A 16856-nucleotide genomic window follows, 5' to 3' on the forward strand; every position below is an offset into this window, starting at 1 on the left:
TTTAGGTATTTCACTTATGCTTGGCTCGTCAAATCATGTCAAAGTTAAATACGAAGAAAACTTGTTTTTTTTTTTCCAGTGAAACAACGAAACGAAACGAAAAGAAACTAGTTTTTTTTTTCAAATGAGACCTATACTGAAGACAATTTTTTTCAAATGGAAAAATTTTAAAGAAACAACTTTAAAACAATCGGAGCATAAGCATCCTAAATCAAAACATACTAACTATGTATTTTACATACACAATCAGTGTTTAATATTCCTCAACTCTGGCTTATAAAGATTTCTGACATAAGATAATTCAAGATTATTTCTTAAACCCCATTGGCGTGCCATAACACAAAGAAATAAAACGTTAAAAAATGGGGTTTTTAAACGCCAAACGAAAACAATGAAGAAACATACAAAGCGAAAATTTTGAAAGAAAAAGCGCTTCTCTTTTTCAGTGCAAACAACATAGTATAATCAAGGAAAATGCCAGATAAGAAATCAACGTGACAAGGGCAGCAATAATTTACCAAATTGACAAGTAAGCTAAAAAAAAGAGTGAAAACCGAAAAAAGCGCGGAATAAGTGCACCAGAAAAATATGGAGGGAGCCAATTAATATGGAGGGAGCCCTCCATCATCCCCCATGAATGTGCCAGTACCCTCCAAGCTTTATGGTCATCTGGTGCTTATGAAAATGTCTTGGAAAAAACACATTGGCATATTGTTACATTAGGCAGTTACTATCATGACCCTATCTTGAACGGCTGATTAAGCTATTTCTATTTTCTTGAGTAAGGTCGTGTATTTTTCTTCATCATTATCAGCACGAATCTATCTTCTATATATATAAAAATAAGTTGTTTGTCTGTGTACTTCTGTGTACTGACGTCATGTTTGTGTGTCAACTGACGTCATGTTTGTCGACTGACGTCATTATAAGGATTGAGCAGTATGTCGTCATGAAGTTGTTTGTCGACTGACTTCATGTTTGTCAACTGATAAATTACAGACCGGGACACCGGGACACAAATGACGACCGGGACATCGGGAATATAAATGACGACCGGGACACTCAAAGAGAAATTACAGACTGGGACACCGGGGCACAAATAACGACCGAGACACAGGGAATATAAATGACGACCGGGACACAGGGCCACAACTACAACGGGGACGCCGGGGGCACAGGGGGGATATACAAATGACGACCGGGACACAGGAAATGTTCAAAGAGAAATTACAGACAGGGACACCGGGACACAAATGACGACCGGGACACCAGGACACGGGGAATATAAATGACGACCGGGACACTCAAAGAGAAATTATAGACTGGGACACCGGGACACAAATAACGACCGGGACACAGGGAATATAAATGACGACTGGGACACAGGGCCACAACTAGGGGGATATATAAATGACGACGGGGACACAGGGAATGTTCGATTAGCAATCACCATCAACAAAGCTCAAGGGCAATCATTAGAATAATGAGGTATAGATCTGAATACGGATTGTTTTTCCATGGACAATTATATGTTGCATGTTCAAGAGTCGGTAAACCTGACAATCTATTTATATGCACAGACAATGGGACAGCGAAGAATGTTGTATATTCGCAAGTTTAACGTAGTTAAAAACATATATATATATATATATATATATATATATATATATATATATATATATATATATATATATATATATATATATATATATATATATATATATATATATATATATATATATCTGTCTACATTCACAGGTGGGACACAGGGACACAACTACAATGGCGTGTAACGACTTGTGCGCTCGGGGGGGGGGGGCTTGGGGGGGGGAAGTGCCCCAACAACTAGATATTGGGGTGGCGCGAAGCGCCACCCCAACAGCTAGTATTTTATAAATGCGACACAGTATACTACTTTGGGACACGTTGCAGAAATTCAGCCAATATTATTTAACGACCCCGCCATCTATGTAAACATAATAACTATCTATGCTATTTGTCTCTGAAATCGAAATTTATCGAACAGTTCGTGGTAACAAACAGTAAGTAAGGAGTGACCCCGCTCAAAAATAACTGAAACTCTAAGAAACAATATTTTGATATTAATATGTATATATATCAAAAGAATTGGTTTGTTATGCTGATCCCAAATGCATGAGATTTATTGAATTTGGTGTAACCAATCAAAATCAACGAGCCTGAGAAAATTTGCCCGATTTTCGAAAAAAAAGGAAACATCCCCTAACAGTCAAGTAATCTTGATGAAAATCAAACTGAGCATGTTAGAGAACCCTACTGTAGAGGTTTCAAGGTCCCATCTGCAAAAATGTGAAAATTATTTTGCCAGAAGAAATATCACAGATGCATGTTTTTTGTTTTTGTTTTTTTTTTCCAGTAGTGATCGTGTAAAATCAATGGTTCTAGAATATTGGGAAGGAACACGTTCAAACTGAAATTAAAAGTTATAGTACCCTTTTTAAGTGACCAATAAGATCCGAGGGTAGCTAGCCCCCTCCCACGCCCCTTTTTACCTCATAGTCATCCGACCAAATTTTTGAGAAAGCCATTTTTTTAGCATAGTTGAAAAGTCCAATGAATATGCCTTTGTAAATAATATGACCCCCCCCCCCCCACAGCCTTCGGGGAAAGGTCTATAAGTTATGGAATTTGTCTTTTGTTTACGTATAGTATTTGTTATTTGGAAGTATGTGTAAATTTTTTTACTGGGGGGTATGAATTTTCGGCTAAGAGGATTTCCCACGGGGAGGAATTTTTGTGGGGATGAAAGTTTCTGAGGCCTGAAACTTTTCAGTAGATATTTTACACTGGGAGAATTTTCTAGCATTCCAATACGAAATTCTTTTTATTTTTCTTGCTTTCTCTTTTACCTACTCAATTTTATATGTGGAGATGTTGAGGGTAATTGTTCGCGGTAAATTTTCACCGGGTTTGAATTGTATGGAGGATATTTCCATAGGGGACAGAATTTTTCCTTGGAGATGATTTTCATTATTTAAAAACCAATCAGAAATTAGAAAAAAACAAACAAATTTTTTCAACTGAAAGAACAGAGAAATATTAAAATTAAAGCTAACAGAAATTATTACGAGGAGGGTTATATATGAGGGGGGTTCCACCCTCCTCAATACATTGCTCTTTAAGCTAAATTTTGATTTTTTGTCTCAATTCTTTAAGAAAGACTTCTGAAACACAGGGGTCGTTTAATTAGAAGAATAAGAAGCTTTTTCAAAAGTACTAAAAAACTTAAACGTGAAGAACGAGTTATTGAGGAGGGAACGATCCCTCATCAAATTTCTTTGTGTGTCTAGATTTTTCACCAAAGGTGTTGTTGGGGGGAGGCAAGGGGCAGCTGTCCTCCATAATTTGGAGAAACAAATATTATATAGCCCATGCCCGTTGACTATTTGGATATGGAGCCCTCTTGCCCCCTCCAATAAAAATGCTGGAGCTACGCCCCTGTTTGTCATTTAGAATTTATTAGCATGAATTAAAAGGTCGGGGTAGTTTTTCTTTGGCAATACGGAATAATGTATCGACGGACTTACGTCATAAAAATAAGCAAATAGAACTAAAGCACACTTTATATGGCAATTAGTCCTCCTAACTCATATCAATTTTGTTGCTGCTTTCCATATCTTTATCAGAGTCTAGCTTCAGGAGGCCAAGCTGGGGAACAGCCTCACGACAGAGCTAATCGAAATGCTTAAAGTAGCCTAAGAGTGTATAGTTGCACTAGTCTGAACTTCCGAAAACAAAAAGGAGATAATTTGGCGTCAAGCCAAATTATAAAATATTGGCGTCAAGCCAATAAAAAAATAGTGGTCGATTTACTCCGTCTGATTCAACTCCATTACTGACTGGATAATGGAAAATTTATTTTGAACCTATGAAAAGTTTACAGTCAGAAAGACAGAAGACAATTGCCCTCACAAACCCAAACTCCGTAGATAATCTGGCTTTTTTGAGTAGCACGTTTTTTGGAACTCGTGGAAATGCTCAACGATATTGCGTACAAGAAAGAAAACTGGCCCCATGATCGAAAGCCCAAAAGTAAAAATGGTGAATACAAACATCCCAAATGACTCAGATATTAAACTGAAGGGTGCAGTCAATGAAATCGAGAACCATAATCTCAGTTTAATACTTAATCTAAAGGTAATACAGGAACAGATATTACAGTACAAAAATGAAAAGAACAGAGCCCATTCACAAGTATGTTCCTCTGGAGAAAGCCAAAAATGTTAAAATCGGAATGAACATGCATGACGCAACTGTTCAACCTATTCTGCTGTGAGCCTTTGAAACAAAATAAAAGCAACAAATAAATTGGTGCAGAGTTGGGTTGAATAGCCTGTGTTTTGTCTTAAGTAAAAGTAATTATATAATCTAAAGATGTAAAGAAGCTAAAAAACTTCTTTATCTGTGGAAACCCATGGTGTTGGAAACTCGTGACGTTGGAAACCCGTGGGTGTTTCGAAATCAATTTTGTTCCTTCAATCTTCCCAGCCTGTCCTTGATTATCTTTTATTTGCTTTGCTTTAAAATTTTTCATCGAAATAGAAACAAATTCAGATTTTTCTTTTTTTGAACTGTGATAAAGATCAGTAATATAAAATATGTGAAACAATAATTAATGGTCTGTTCACAGTTATTTAGCTACTGTGAATTTCAGAGTCTTCCATAAATGTACAGTACATAGTATACCTGACTTGTACACACAAACTTACTTTTGGATCCGAAATCTGGGGGGATAGATACTCAGCAGGGGGGGGGGGGCTGCAAACTAGAAAATCCAAAATGATTGAGTTGGATAAACAAATAAGAACCTGTAGAGAAAATTGAAAGTATTCCACGATCCAGGAGGCCAGGCCCAAAGCCCTTCCTGCTAACACCCTGCTGTCATAAAAAAAAACTTTGTCTAAATAACTTAACTTGGACGTAAAATACTGACCACAAAAACAATTTTCAATATTTTATTGTCCCTCAAGAAACATTTAAGGCGTGCACATTTGAGGAGAGTGAAAGCCTTCCTCATATCTAACAGAGCCCTGGATCAAACGGGTATTCGGAATAAACTGTAAGTTAAGAGTTACCCTTGATCAAAGAAACCAGCGCTCTAAAACAACAAAATTTTGATTAGAATATATGTATCAGCAGAATTTGCTTTTTATGGTGATTCTAAGTATGCGAAAGTCCTTTATTTCCAATTTATCCATCTAATTATTATAACTATAAAGAAGCTAAAAAGTTTCCTTTCATTTCAGTGCAAGCTGACAGTTTTTTTGGTACTTGGAACTTCTGTTTGACACTGTACAAGAAATTAGTATGTCATAGTGTGCGGGTAGAAAGACATTATCTAAAGATGTACAACAAAGAAAGACAATAATAAAATAAATTGAAGATTTACCCAGTTTTTCTATCCTAAGTAGGCTCTCCAATTCCTCTCTCTTTAGTTCTGATTGAATTTCTAGCGAATCTTGCTCCCCGTAAGTCACATTATCTGGAAGATAATTAGATTATTAACGTTATAAAAGAATAAACACTTTTTAAATGCAATTTATCTTCAGGAAAGTGTAAATAACGTTCTGGTCTTTCTAAGGCATATATATATATATATATATATATATATATATATATATATATATATATATATATATATATATATATATATATACATATATACATATATATATATATATATATATATATATATATATATATATATATATATATATATATATATATATATATATAGGCCAGTGTATTCTCCTGATGAGCCCTTGTGTTGGGTTGTTGCCTCTGAATTATTTGTCTTTATTATTTTTTCTATTGTTTGGTAAATGACGACTTATACTTATTGACGACATGACTGCCTGTCCATGGATTATTCTTTATGGTTGATTGTGTATGGCTATGCTGTTTGACCTATGTGATTGTATGGATGAGTAGGGTTAAGGCCTCATTCAAGTGCTGGTCTATATTAATCACTAATTTAGGAAAACAGTCTTCCTTTTCTCCTTCTGTCTCTCTCTCTTTTTTTTTTCTTTTTTTTGTGTGTGTTTCTGCTGTTGCATTGGTGATTTCTCTTTTCATGATATATATATTATTCTTTATGGTTGATTGTGTTTGGCTATGCTGTTTGACCTATGTGATTGTATGGATGAGTAGGGTTAAAGCCTCATTCAAGTGCTGGTCTATATTAATCACTAATTTAGGAAAACAGTCTTCCTTTTCTCCTTCTGTCTCTCTTTTTTTTTCTGTGTTTGTGCTGTTGCATTGATGATTTTTCTTTTCATGATATATATATATATATATATATATATATATATATATATATATATATATATATATATATATATATATATATATATATATATATATATATATATATATATATATATATATATATATATATATATATATATATATATAGTTGGCCCTACTTTTGTTTGCTGTAGTTTCTATTCGTTTTAAGTTTCATTTTATGATTCATTGTGATTATGTTCATTTTGGTTTTCACTTATCCATTAATAAAGGCGTACGTACGTTTTACACCTGAATACTATTTGACTATATTTTCGCTCGTCTTAGGTGTAACATAACTCTTTACTTTTCTTTTGAAAACTTCTGTTGTTGATTTTTTTTTAAATTAAAATAATTAATTTGTTCGTTTTTAATTAACATAGTTTTTGATTGGATAACAAAAGTCATTGTTGTAAAACTTTTCTCGGTTTTTCTCCTTAAGAGTTAAGATTTTGGCTTGCTATTTATACATTGAACAAAATTTGGTAACATGTTTTTATGATAATTCTATAGAACATTGGATGGATGGGTATGTGGGATATTATTCCAAGAATGGTTTGAAAATCTGCAGAATTTCTGGGACACTACAGGGCTACAGCCATCCTGACAAATATTATGTTCCAACCCTGATATAAACAGAAGTTAATCGATCCCCTAAAAATTTCAAAATTTTTAACTTAATTTGCTCATGCATTTCTTTATCAGAAGTAGTCAGAAGCAGATAAACACTTCTGACAACCTTCAATACACATAGTCTCTTTTGATTTAGTTCAAGATCCCCCTAAATATGACATGACAGTCTTTACTTATTACCCTTAGCTGTTCCTAAAATATTTCAGGTACGTCCTTTTGACCATCTGGATCCAAATCATGTCTTTTAATTCAGCTATAAATGCTCTGACAGTTCAAACTAAATACCCTAAGCCTTTCCTTAGATATTGCTGAGACGTCTTATTGACAAGCGGCAAAAATCTTCCTTAACATGCCCTAAGAGTTTCAACTTATACTCTAAGCCCTTCCCAAGATATTTCTGATACATCCTTCTGATAACCTGGATAGACACACGAGTGTTTTGATTTTCTTTAACATTCCCTAATGGTTTTACCTTAATGCCATTAGCCTCAGTAGCAGTAGTAGTCCTAGTGATAGTAGTAGTAGTAAGCACATAGTACCATTTGGTTAATTTAACAAGCCCCTCGACATCCCCTGAAAGTTTTACCTTAATAACCATAGCCTTAGTAGTAGCTGTAATAATTAGTAGTGAGAGTAGTTGAAGCAGTGGTAGTAATTGTAGTAGCAGTAGTATGCACGTATTACTTTATAGTTGGTTCAACATTCCCTGATAGTTTCAACTTAATACCTGAAGACATTCTTACGTCTTTCTTACGTCCGATGCGTCTTTTTGACAACCTTCAGGAATATTGCTTGTTTTGATTTAATTCAACATTCCCCTCAACATTCCTTGAAAACTCCAGCTTATTACCCTTAGCCTCCTTGGAGACCCTGATTCATATCTGACCATATTTATGAAAATAGCCTTTCCTATGAAAAGGTCTCAGAATCAGGGGAAAGGCTATGGGACAGCAAAGAATCAAGATCGAAACCTAAAATTCTTCTAGATTATGCAGGTGATATGAGTTTCCTTGAAAATGTTTTAGAACAGTGAATGAATTTTTGGAGATTCTGAGAGTTCAAGGTGTCAGAATAGGTTTGAAAACAAATGCTCAGAACAATAAGTCACCTAGACTAGAAATAATAAACCTGAGGAGGTGATGTTGGTAATGAGATGATTGATGAAGAGGCTAGCTTCATTCACCTGAGCAGTATTATTAGTTAAGATGATGGATACAGTCATGGTTAACCTATTGTAGTACAGTGGATTGGTGCTCTGCTTGGTAATACGGGGCCCAGGGTTCGATCCCCGCCGCAGCAAGGTTGGGCGACAAGCTTGCTACTTGTTCCTGTAAAAACACACAGCAACTGAAACGTCGATTCGACGCCCTATGCGCCAGCAATGGCTCTGGAGGATCTTTATCCTATACAGTCATGGTTTAAAAGGCCGAATAACTTAAGTCCTTTTCTTTTACGCTAGACAACAATTGAAAGAATAGGAAGGTGTGTTTGCAAACCAAGACTAAAATCTTGGAAGCATCGGTATAACACTGGTCAAGTACGATTGTCAAACTTTGGCACTTTGGAAGGCAAAGGAACACCTTATCAAATATTTTCCAGTGGAATTGCCAACGGATAGTTTACTTGCCTTTTTGACTGACAGTATAGTAAACAAGATGCACGAAGAATTTAGTTCTATCCCACTTCCTAGAGCCATAATCTAAGAAAGGCTGAGATGGCTAGAATAGGCTTTAGAGATGAACTGTGACCTTTTGCCAAAGATTGTTCTTTTTGCAATCCATCTGGGGACAAAAAAATATCTGGTCGTCCCCTAATGTGGTGAGAAGAGGGTCACAATTAAGGTTAATGGAAATTAAGAGTTCAAGGAAGGGGGCAAAAAGTGAAGCTCTGAATATATATTGAGTTGGAGGAGGACGCAAGCGGAGTTGTGTTATCCTTAGGCGGCTTGGTGCTGGAGTGAGTTTTAAGTACGAGGAGTATAAATAGTAGTACCAAAGAGGTTACCGGGACATAGGTCCTCAATCGATAAGCCCATGTGGCTACGCCGAAGGGCTGAGGTTTTTTATTTCGACTTGGCTCAACATTTGTACAACAATCCACACCATTTCATTTTATTTGAAAACACCTCAATTATTGCCCCCGTTAAAGGTCTCATGCAAGTTTTTTGGGAGGCAGTTGCGAAAAAAAAGCACATTCACCGAAAGGTAGTCCCATTTATGATGAAATTATTAATTCTGATCGTTTTTACATACATCCACAAAATTATGTTGAGCAATCAAATATAATCTCTGATTATAGCCTACCTAGAAAGTGATTAGCCTTTAAGAGTGCTTTACGTAAGATGAAATTGTGAAATGTCATTTAGACTTATGTTTTTTATTCAGTTATCCTTTCATAGTTACGTAATGCTATTTCACGTCTGCTTCACGTCTGGGTTTTTACGTCTGGGTTTATTTCACGTCTGGGTTTTTACGTCTGCTATTTCAGAGAATTCCAAAAATCCCATTACTTTTACATATTGTGCAAGAATTTTTTTTTTACTGTCTGAATTTAGTTTTCCACTTGTTTTTTTTTTTTTTTTTTTTTTTATATTAGCATCGTCCTTTTGAACATGGCTAAACTTCAGGATCAAAATCGTCGAAAGCTATTGGCATTATCAGCTTTTCCTGCCCCATGCTTTGAGAACTTTTATATGAAAAAAGCAGGAGTAGTCACCATGAAAAAGCAAACGTCACATCGCCCTGCTTCTTACAAGATCCGCTCAGAGACGTTTTAGTCCTACCAAACCGCAACACACTATACTGCCAAACACCCAGACCTTTCACCCTAGGCAAATCGCGTGTTTCAGAAAAAAAAAATAAGCCGTCGGGTGTCAGGGAGAAGAATTAGACCGTTATTTTGATTATTTCCGTCTTCTTTTTTCCAGTTTCATTAAAAAATAAATAATAAAAAAAAAGTGCAATTATATTTACCACCTAAAGAGAACTGGAAAAAAAGTAACTGGACACGAGAACAAAACTACCAGCATGAAGCAACTTGAAATGCCAACCATAACACAGGGTACCAGCTCCTCATTTCGGATTGGGTTGGGGCAACCAAAACCCCATTACCCCCAGGGGGGTAGAAGAAGCCATTTTTGTTTTCTCTCCTGAGTAGAAATATCACATATTCGGAATGAGGCTTGTTTATGTTTTGGTTTAAAAGTAGAATGGAAGACCAGGTGATCAAAACTTGGATCGAGGCAGTGAGAAGATCAACCGGGTTGAAGGTTTATGACGGAGATAAAAAGATTTTGACTTGGAATATTATCATTAATAAAATTTACTGGCCTAGGCGTTAGGGACTTATTTCATATTTGAGAAAACTGTCTACCATATCAAAATAGGAACAAGTTTATAATAAAAATTCGAGCTTCGAATACGAACAATTCATGCCGCAGATGTAGACTAGGATATGAAGATGTGGCCTGAATTCTTGCAGAATGCTATAAAAATTTTTCGTTTAAGAAGCTATTTTTTAGGGTAATATCCATGAGTTTCCTGAGACCCTACAGACGACTATAAAAAGTAAAATCTTTCAGGTTTGTGAACATATCAAAGAAGTGGCAAAGAGAACATAGCCAGAGGAGAGAAAAAAATCAATATTTATTTTATTCATATTGTAATATGGTAGTATAGTACAATTGACACACGAAAATCAATAGGGTCATGGTCACAAAAAAGAAAATACACAAAAAAATAACAACAATATACAAATACAATTGACAACACAAATACAACTAAAAGATTAAACTTAAACTTTTGATCAAAACGATTAAAGCACAGAAAACCATTCACAAACACTAATGCAAACAAACAAATAAAGCCATCACATAACACCTTGGTGACGGGTTATACTAACACGTTTAAACTGCGCTGGATTCTTCCGGCTGACAAAACACCCTACTTCCCAGCAATTTTTTCACCCAAGACACATCTCCCTCATTCAGTCCAAAAATTTGCTTTCTTAAGACCTTTCAACTACCGCTTTCAGCACATAAGGCAACTGTAAGGACCGCTCTTCATTCTAATTCTTCCGAAATTTCTTCTTCTTCTCCCAAGTGGCATAATATCACCTCAACAAGAAATTACCCACTTAATACCCAGCTCTAAAATATATCTCCTCTCCCCATGCCTCTCTCACCCTTGAATACAAACCAAGAGAAGTAGACGACCTGATCTGGTACCTCCACTTATGAACCCCCACTTATGAATTTCATTGTCGACCAAGATAGAACATAACAGTATGTACACCTCTCCCACTTGCTTACCTCTACCATAACCACTATTCCATTCACCCGACATTCCACATGAATCCAAAATTACCTTAATCTAAATCTAAATAGTATTATAGAATGCTATTTTGCATAACCTTTTTTGATTATTTTTCTTATAATAAACTGTCTTATTATAACTTGTCTCGTCATGGCTGCATAATAAAGCTACTTAAAGAACTAGACTGCCAAACCCTGACAGAATAGTTCTGTTTCAAAATCAATATTTAACTAACTGAAACTTTATTTTAATGTAATAAAAACAGTAAAATTGATTTGCCCAACACAGGGAAAGCTAATGCAAACAGGAAATTTATGTTTGCTAAACAAAAAATTGTTACCCTTTTCAAAAAAAATCTGTGCCTCGATATACTTTATACATTAAAGCAAACATCATTTTTGCCTTCCTTGCTACTATAATATGATTAGTGATTATAAAATAAAAAGGTACTGCGTTCGAATAGATATAAACACTGTATGTACGATATGTACGATATAAACACTGTATGTACGATATGTACGATATAAACACTGTGTTAAGCTAAGCTAAATGGATGTATTCCGCAACTATGGTTCCCATCCTTCCCTACATATCAAGACCGCTAACGTTATGAATATTATTGCCATGCTATCTGGAAAAGAGCCAGTTTTTGTGCTGATTTCTCAAAATACTGCGAGGAACTGGGCTCAAGTACCAAAACAACACTAGTGAGGAGAGAGTATGTTTGCTAATGTTGACCCAGTGGACAGACGAAAAATCGACTTCTTTCACGGATTGTGGAATCAATCTTACAGTGACAGTTTAACTGTCACTGCATGGACTTTTATAAAGACAAAAATGGAACAAAAGAGTTGCTGAATACGGTAAGATCTTCCGAAAAATTCCATACCCAGTGTCTCCATTAAGTCCCAGAAAGATACGGTAATTCTACATGCAATCCATAAAGCTACATCTACTAAACCAGGGCATTAAAGATATCCCGTAAAAGCATCACCTTTCACCGTAATTAATTTAATTTATATTAATTAATAATTAATTAATTATTAAATAATTAATTAAATTAATTATTAAATAATTAAATAATAATAATTAAATAATTAAATAATTAAATTATTAAATAATTAAATAATTAATTAATTAATTAATTAATATTAATTTATATTAATAAAATTATCGACTTCTCGGAATTTAACGGAGTGCATTGACGCGAGCAACCGACCGAAACGAATTTTGATGGTCACTAATCCACAGTTTCGGTATATCATGAATAGAAATGAGTGTGAAATTACAGTTTTTTGTTTATATATCCCACAATTGTCAGCAACCACAATAACCATTAATTACAAGTTTAGAAGCTGACGATAATAAAAACGGTTAATAGTATTTATTTCTTTTCGAAGCAATTAAGCTGTATGTTTTATCGATCAATTAAAGATATAATCATGAAATTACATTTCAGTGAGATTTTCAAAATATGAGGAAATGTCACTTTTAAACACAAAATCTACTGACAAAAAAACTTCAATTGATGGGGACAGTGGCAAGTCAATTTTTCTATTTTTCTCTACTGAACAAAAATTTATAGCCCAAAACTATATGAAACTATTAAGGTCAGAAGTTCCAGTTGGTCTTGAGCTAAATTAAATAAAACAACAAGCTTTTTTAACTGAAAGTAAGGAGCAATATTAAAACTTAAACGAACAGAAATTATTCCGTATATGAACGGGGCTTTTCCTCCTCAACGCCCCGCTCTTTAGGCTAAAGTTTGACTCTTTCTCTTAACTAAACTTTTTAAAACAGTAAAAAACTTTAGCGTAAAGAGCGGGGCGTTGAGGAGGAAAAGCCCCAGTCATATACGGAATAATTTCTGTTCGTTTTAAGTTTTAATGTCGCTCCTTACTTCCAATTAAAAAAGCTTGTTTTGTTATATTTAATTTCTGAACGTTTTTGAATTAATACATGTGTTGATTTTGGCTCTCCGCACATAAATAATTAAAACTAAATTTGCCCGTTAATTTATTTTTTTGGCTAAATGGCTTTCTCATAGCTTTAATCGGAAGATTTTGAGAGAAAAAAGCGGGGGAGGAGGCCTAGTTGCCCTCCAATTTTTTGATTACTTAAAAAGCCAGCTAGAAATTTTAATTTCTTACGAACATTTTCATTGTAAAAATATATGTAACTTACGAACTAACTTACGAAACGAATCTCTATATTCGTATGTTTTTATTACGTATCTGAGGAGGCTCACCCCCTTGTCAATACTTCGCTTTTTACACTAAAGCTTAAATTTTGTCCCAATTCCTTAAGAATGACCCCTGAATCACAAAGGCCGTAGAATAAATAGTTGAAATTACTAAAAATACTTTAGCGTAAACAGCGAGTTATTAGAAGGAGGTGAACCCCTCATATGAGTAATAATTTCTGTTTGTTTTAATATTTAATTCTGCTCCTTACTTTCAGTTGAAAAAACTTTTCATATTTATTTTTCTGTTGTTTTTTTTTAATAATGCTAGAAAATCCTGCTCCCCCTTCGTTGAAATTCTCTTCCCCCATGACAAATTCCTCCATGGAAAGATCCTCCCACTTAACCCCCTTCAACTTCTCCCCCCCCCCTCCAAACCAAAATAAAAAAGTGAAAACGTCTGTACACTTCCAAATAACCATTACTATATGCAAACACTGATTAAAGTTTGTAACTTGCAACCCCTCCCACAGGAACTGTGGGGGAGTAAGTCGTTCCAGAATACATAGTTATTAGGTTTTTTCGACTATGGTGAATAAAATGGCTATCTCAGAATTTTGATCCGGTGACTTTGGGTAAAAAATGAGCGTGGGAGGGGGCCTCGGTGCCCTCCAATTTTTGGTAACTTAAAAAGGGCACTAGAACTTTTAATTTCCTATTAAAACGTTAGAATTAATTCCGAACGTTAGAATGAGTCCTTTTGTGAATTTTTCAGTCCATTACTTTAGACGGGAGCGAATCCACCTTACTGAACATAACTTTGTCGGAACGCCAGATTCCAGTCTTTTTGAAAGTGGAAGTAATATTGGCAGGTGAAAACTTCTCTAGGTAAAGCATAAGACAAAGCTCAGCTACCTGGTGAATAGGCACCCTTTGTCCAAGGTTTAGCTGGAGCCGATGATTTAACTTCAGCTTGAGACCACTTGTGAAAGGATTAAGAATACCAATATTCAAGGCTAGGAGTCAGGGGGGGGGGAACAATTTTGTCAGAAATTTAGAACAAAAATACCGTTTTCCTTGCAGAAAGAAATTCATCTTGGGTCAAGGTGACTATTGTGATTATCAAGCAAAAGGAGATGAGGATTGCCTTTTGAAGAGCAGCAATGCTTCCACAAGTTTTGAATAGCTAGCAAAAAATTCTCACCGTTCACCCAACCCGGTGGATTGGTCAATTATTTTATTAGATCAATTATTTTCCTGGGAATATAAGAACTGGTGGAATCTGTCCACCAATTACATTGAATCTGTTTTACCTGTTTAACTTCTGCTGGTGCCTCAAGTCTTGGCGTCTTTCAAAACTGTAGGGTATCCAGTCTCATCAGCATTCTATATGCACTCAACGGTAAATTGATGCCTGCCATAGACATAAAGTAGAATACTGAAGCAACTAATTTGTTGAAGCCAGGTTAGGTTCGTTAGAAGCCAGGCTTGGTTGAAGCCTGGCTTGGCTAGTTGGCTGAGGGCACAAAGTGAGTTTTTTTTAAGCAGTAAGTCAGTCTTTTGAAGTAAGGATGTGTTTTGTCCAAGATGGTGGAATTTCAATTTTATTTGCAAAAGTATATTGAAAGGCAAGCTTTTTAATATCATTTGTGGTAAGACCGCTATTCATTCTTGAAACAGTGACAAGATAGTAGCACATGTTCCTTTTACGTTAGTTAGAAAAGATCTGCCGATAGTGCTGACCATTTCTCTTAAATTTTCATGTTGTAGTCCGTGATCCCCACCCGTCATTCATTTGTGTTTTCTGGGCATTCTTAAAGAAATATAGTCGTGAGCTAAAAAATACAATAGAAAGAGAGAGAGAGAGAGAGAGAGAGAGAGAGAGAGAGAGAGAGAGAGAGAGAGAGAGAGAGAGAGAGAGAGAGAGAGTTAACATGAAGATGAGGAACATAATATAAGAGAATATTGAAAATGCTGCTGAAATTCACAACCTATGTTCTGCCTCACCATCAGGCATTTTTCACAATCAGTCTCTTGACTTACTGAATATGGAAAATTATTTATGAATATGTGATTTAATATTAAATTTTAATCTCATCAAGATTATATAGATTAAGATTAAATTCATGGTCGTAAGCAAAGAAATGAAACAATCATCTGCTCTTGTCCATGTAGGGTAGAACCGGACACCGTCCGGTTCAACTTGAAAAAAAGTGTCAAGATTTACCCCCTTTTCACAATCTGACAAAGAAGCCCATCTGGACTAAGAGCATTAAAGGAAAGGTAGATAGTGTAACTCTTCAAGATTCTAGAATGACAAAATAAGTTAGAGAAGCAAGCAAAAAACCATTCTGGTATTGTACTTTCAGCTTAGCACAACAATGTGCAAGGTGCCAGAAAAAAAATAACCCCCCATGTAAAATTTCCATAAGAAAAGGGATTTTACAGACTAGTTCTGGTAAGTCTGGCACATAAAAGACATTTTTTAGGCAAGTATTTGGAAAATTTAATTTCTCCAACAAAAGAAAATCGAGAATTAAGAATTTACCATTAAACCCTATTTTTAAGATAAAAAAAAAATGTTAATCGTGACCGCAAATCTAGCCACTTCCTCTTCCCTGTTCTTGTCCTTGTTGAAAGACGTGATTTAACCATTCTTTTCGAAGGATTTGAGACCAACAGCCGTTTTCATATATTCTGAAAGGTCGTTCCAGATATCGGGAGCTATGCCCCTGAGAACAGTCCCAGTCCCTTTACATTTTATTCCACACCTTAAATGCTTCAACTTTAATCAAAAATGCTCCTCGAGAAGAAGTTAGGTAGTAATTTTTTCTCCGCCTCCCTCTATTGACCTTTCACTGAAAGTTTGAAGTTTGCTCCAGCAGCATTTTGAGGCTTCAGCCATTATCCTCCCAAAACACGATTTTCTGACTCTCCTCTCATGTGACTGATACATATATATTTAATTATGAATAAGGAGTAATAAGGGAAAATAAATAATGAATGAGCAGTAATAAGGGAAATAAACATTGTAGAATTGTTAATTAATAGAGAGCAATGAAGCTTTCTGACCAGCTACAATAATTTGTTTTCAGTCCTAAAAAAAAAAAAAAAAAAAAAATCCCTTCGTTACCACAAGCCTTGCATAGGTATTAACAGAATAGAGATCAAAGACACATCCTACAGAACGGGAAGGTAGAGCTGCCTCTAGGTTCCATTGAATTTAATTTGGTAGCTGTCTAAGAGAAAAAAGAAAAAAGAAGAGTTATCAGATAGAGTCAAATAGTGTTATCAAAATGGAGTAAAAAAGGTTATCAAATAAGGTTATTAATTAATTTGTTAAGAAAAAACTTTCAAGAAAATTTTTGACAACCATCTTCTTTCTTTCAAAAAAATCCTAGATA

General features: G+C 35.1%; 1 protein-coding gene across 1 annotated transcript in view; it reads right to left on the minus strand.

Moving 5' to 3' along the window:
- LOC136035778 (uncharacterized) overlaps positions 1–16856 on the minus strand; it is a 136966-nt gene that overhangs the window by 70850 nt on the left and 49260 nt on the right. Inside the window, exon 4 of the mRNA XM_065717751.1 lies at positions 5429–5521. Coding sequence (XP_065573823.1) covers positions 5429–5521 — 93 coding nt within the window. The remainder of the gene's footprint in view (positions 1–5428; positions 5522–16856) is intronic.

Source organism: Artemia franciscana, chromosome 14 (genome assembly GCF_032884065.1).
Source record: "Artemia franciscana chromosome 14, ASM3288406v1, whole genome shotgun sequence".
Classification (NCBI taxonomy): domain Eukaryota; kingdom Metazoa; phylum Arthropoda; class Branchiopoda; order Anostraca; family Artemiidae; genus Artemia; species Artemia franciscana.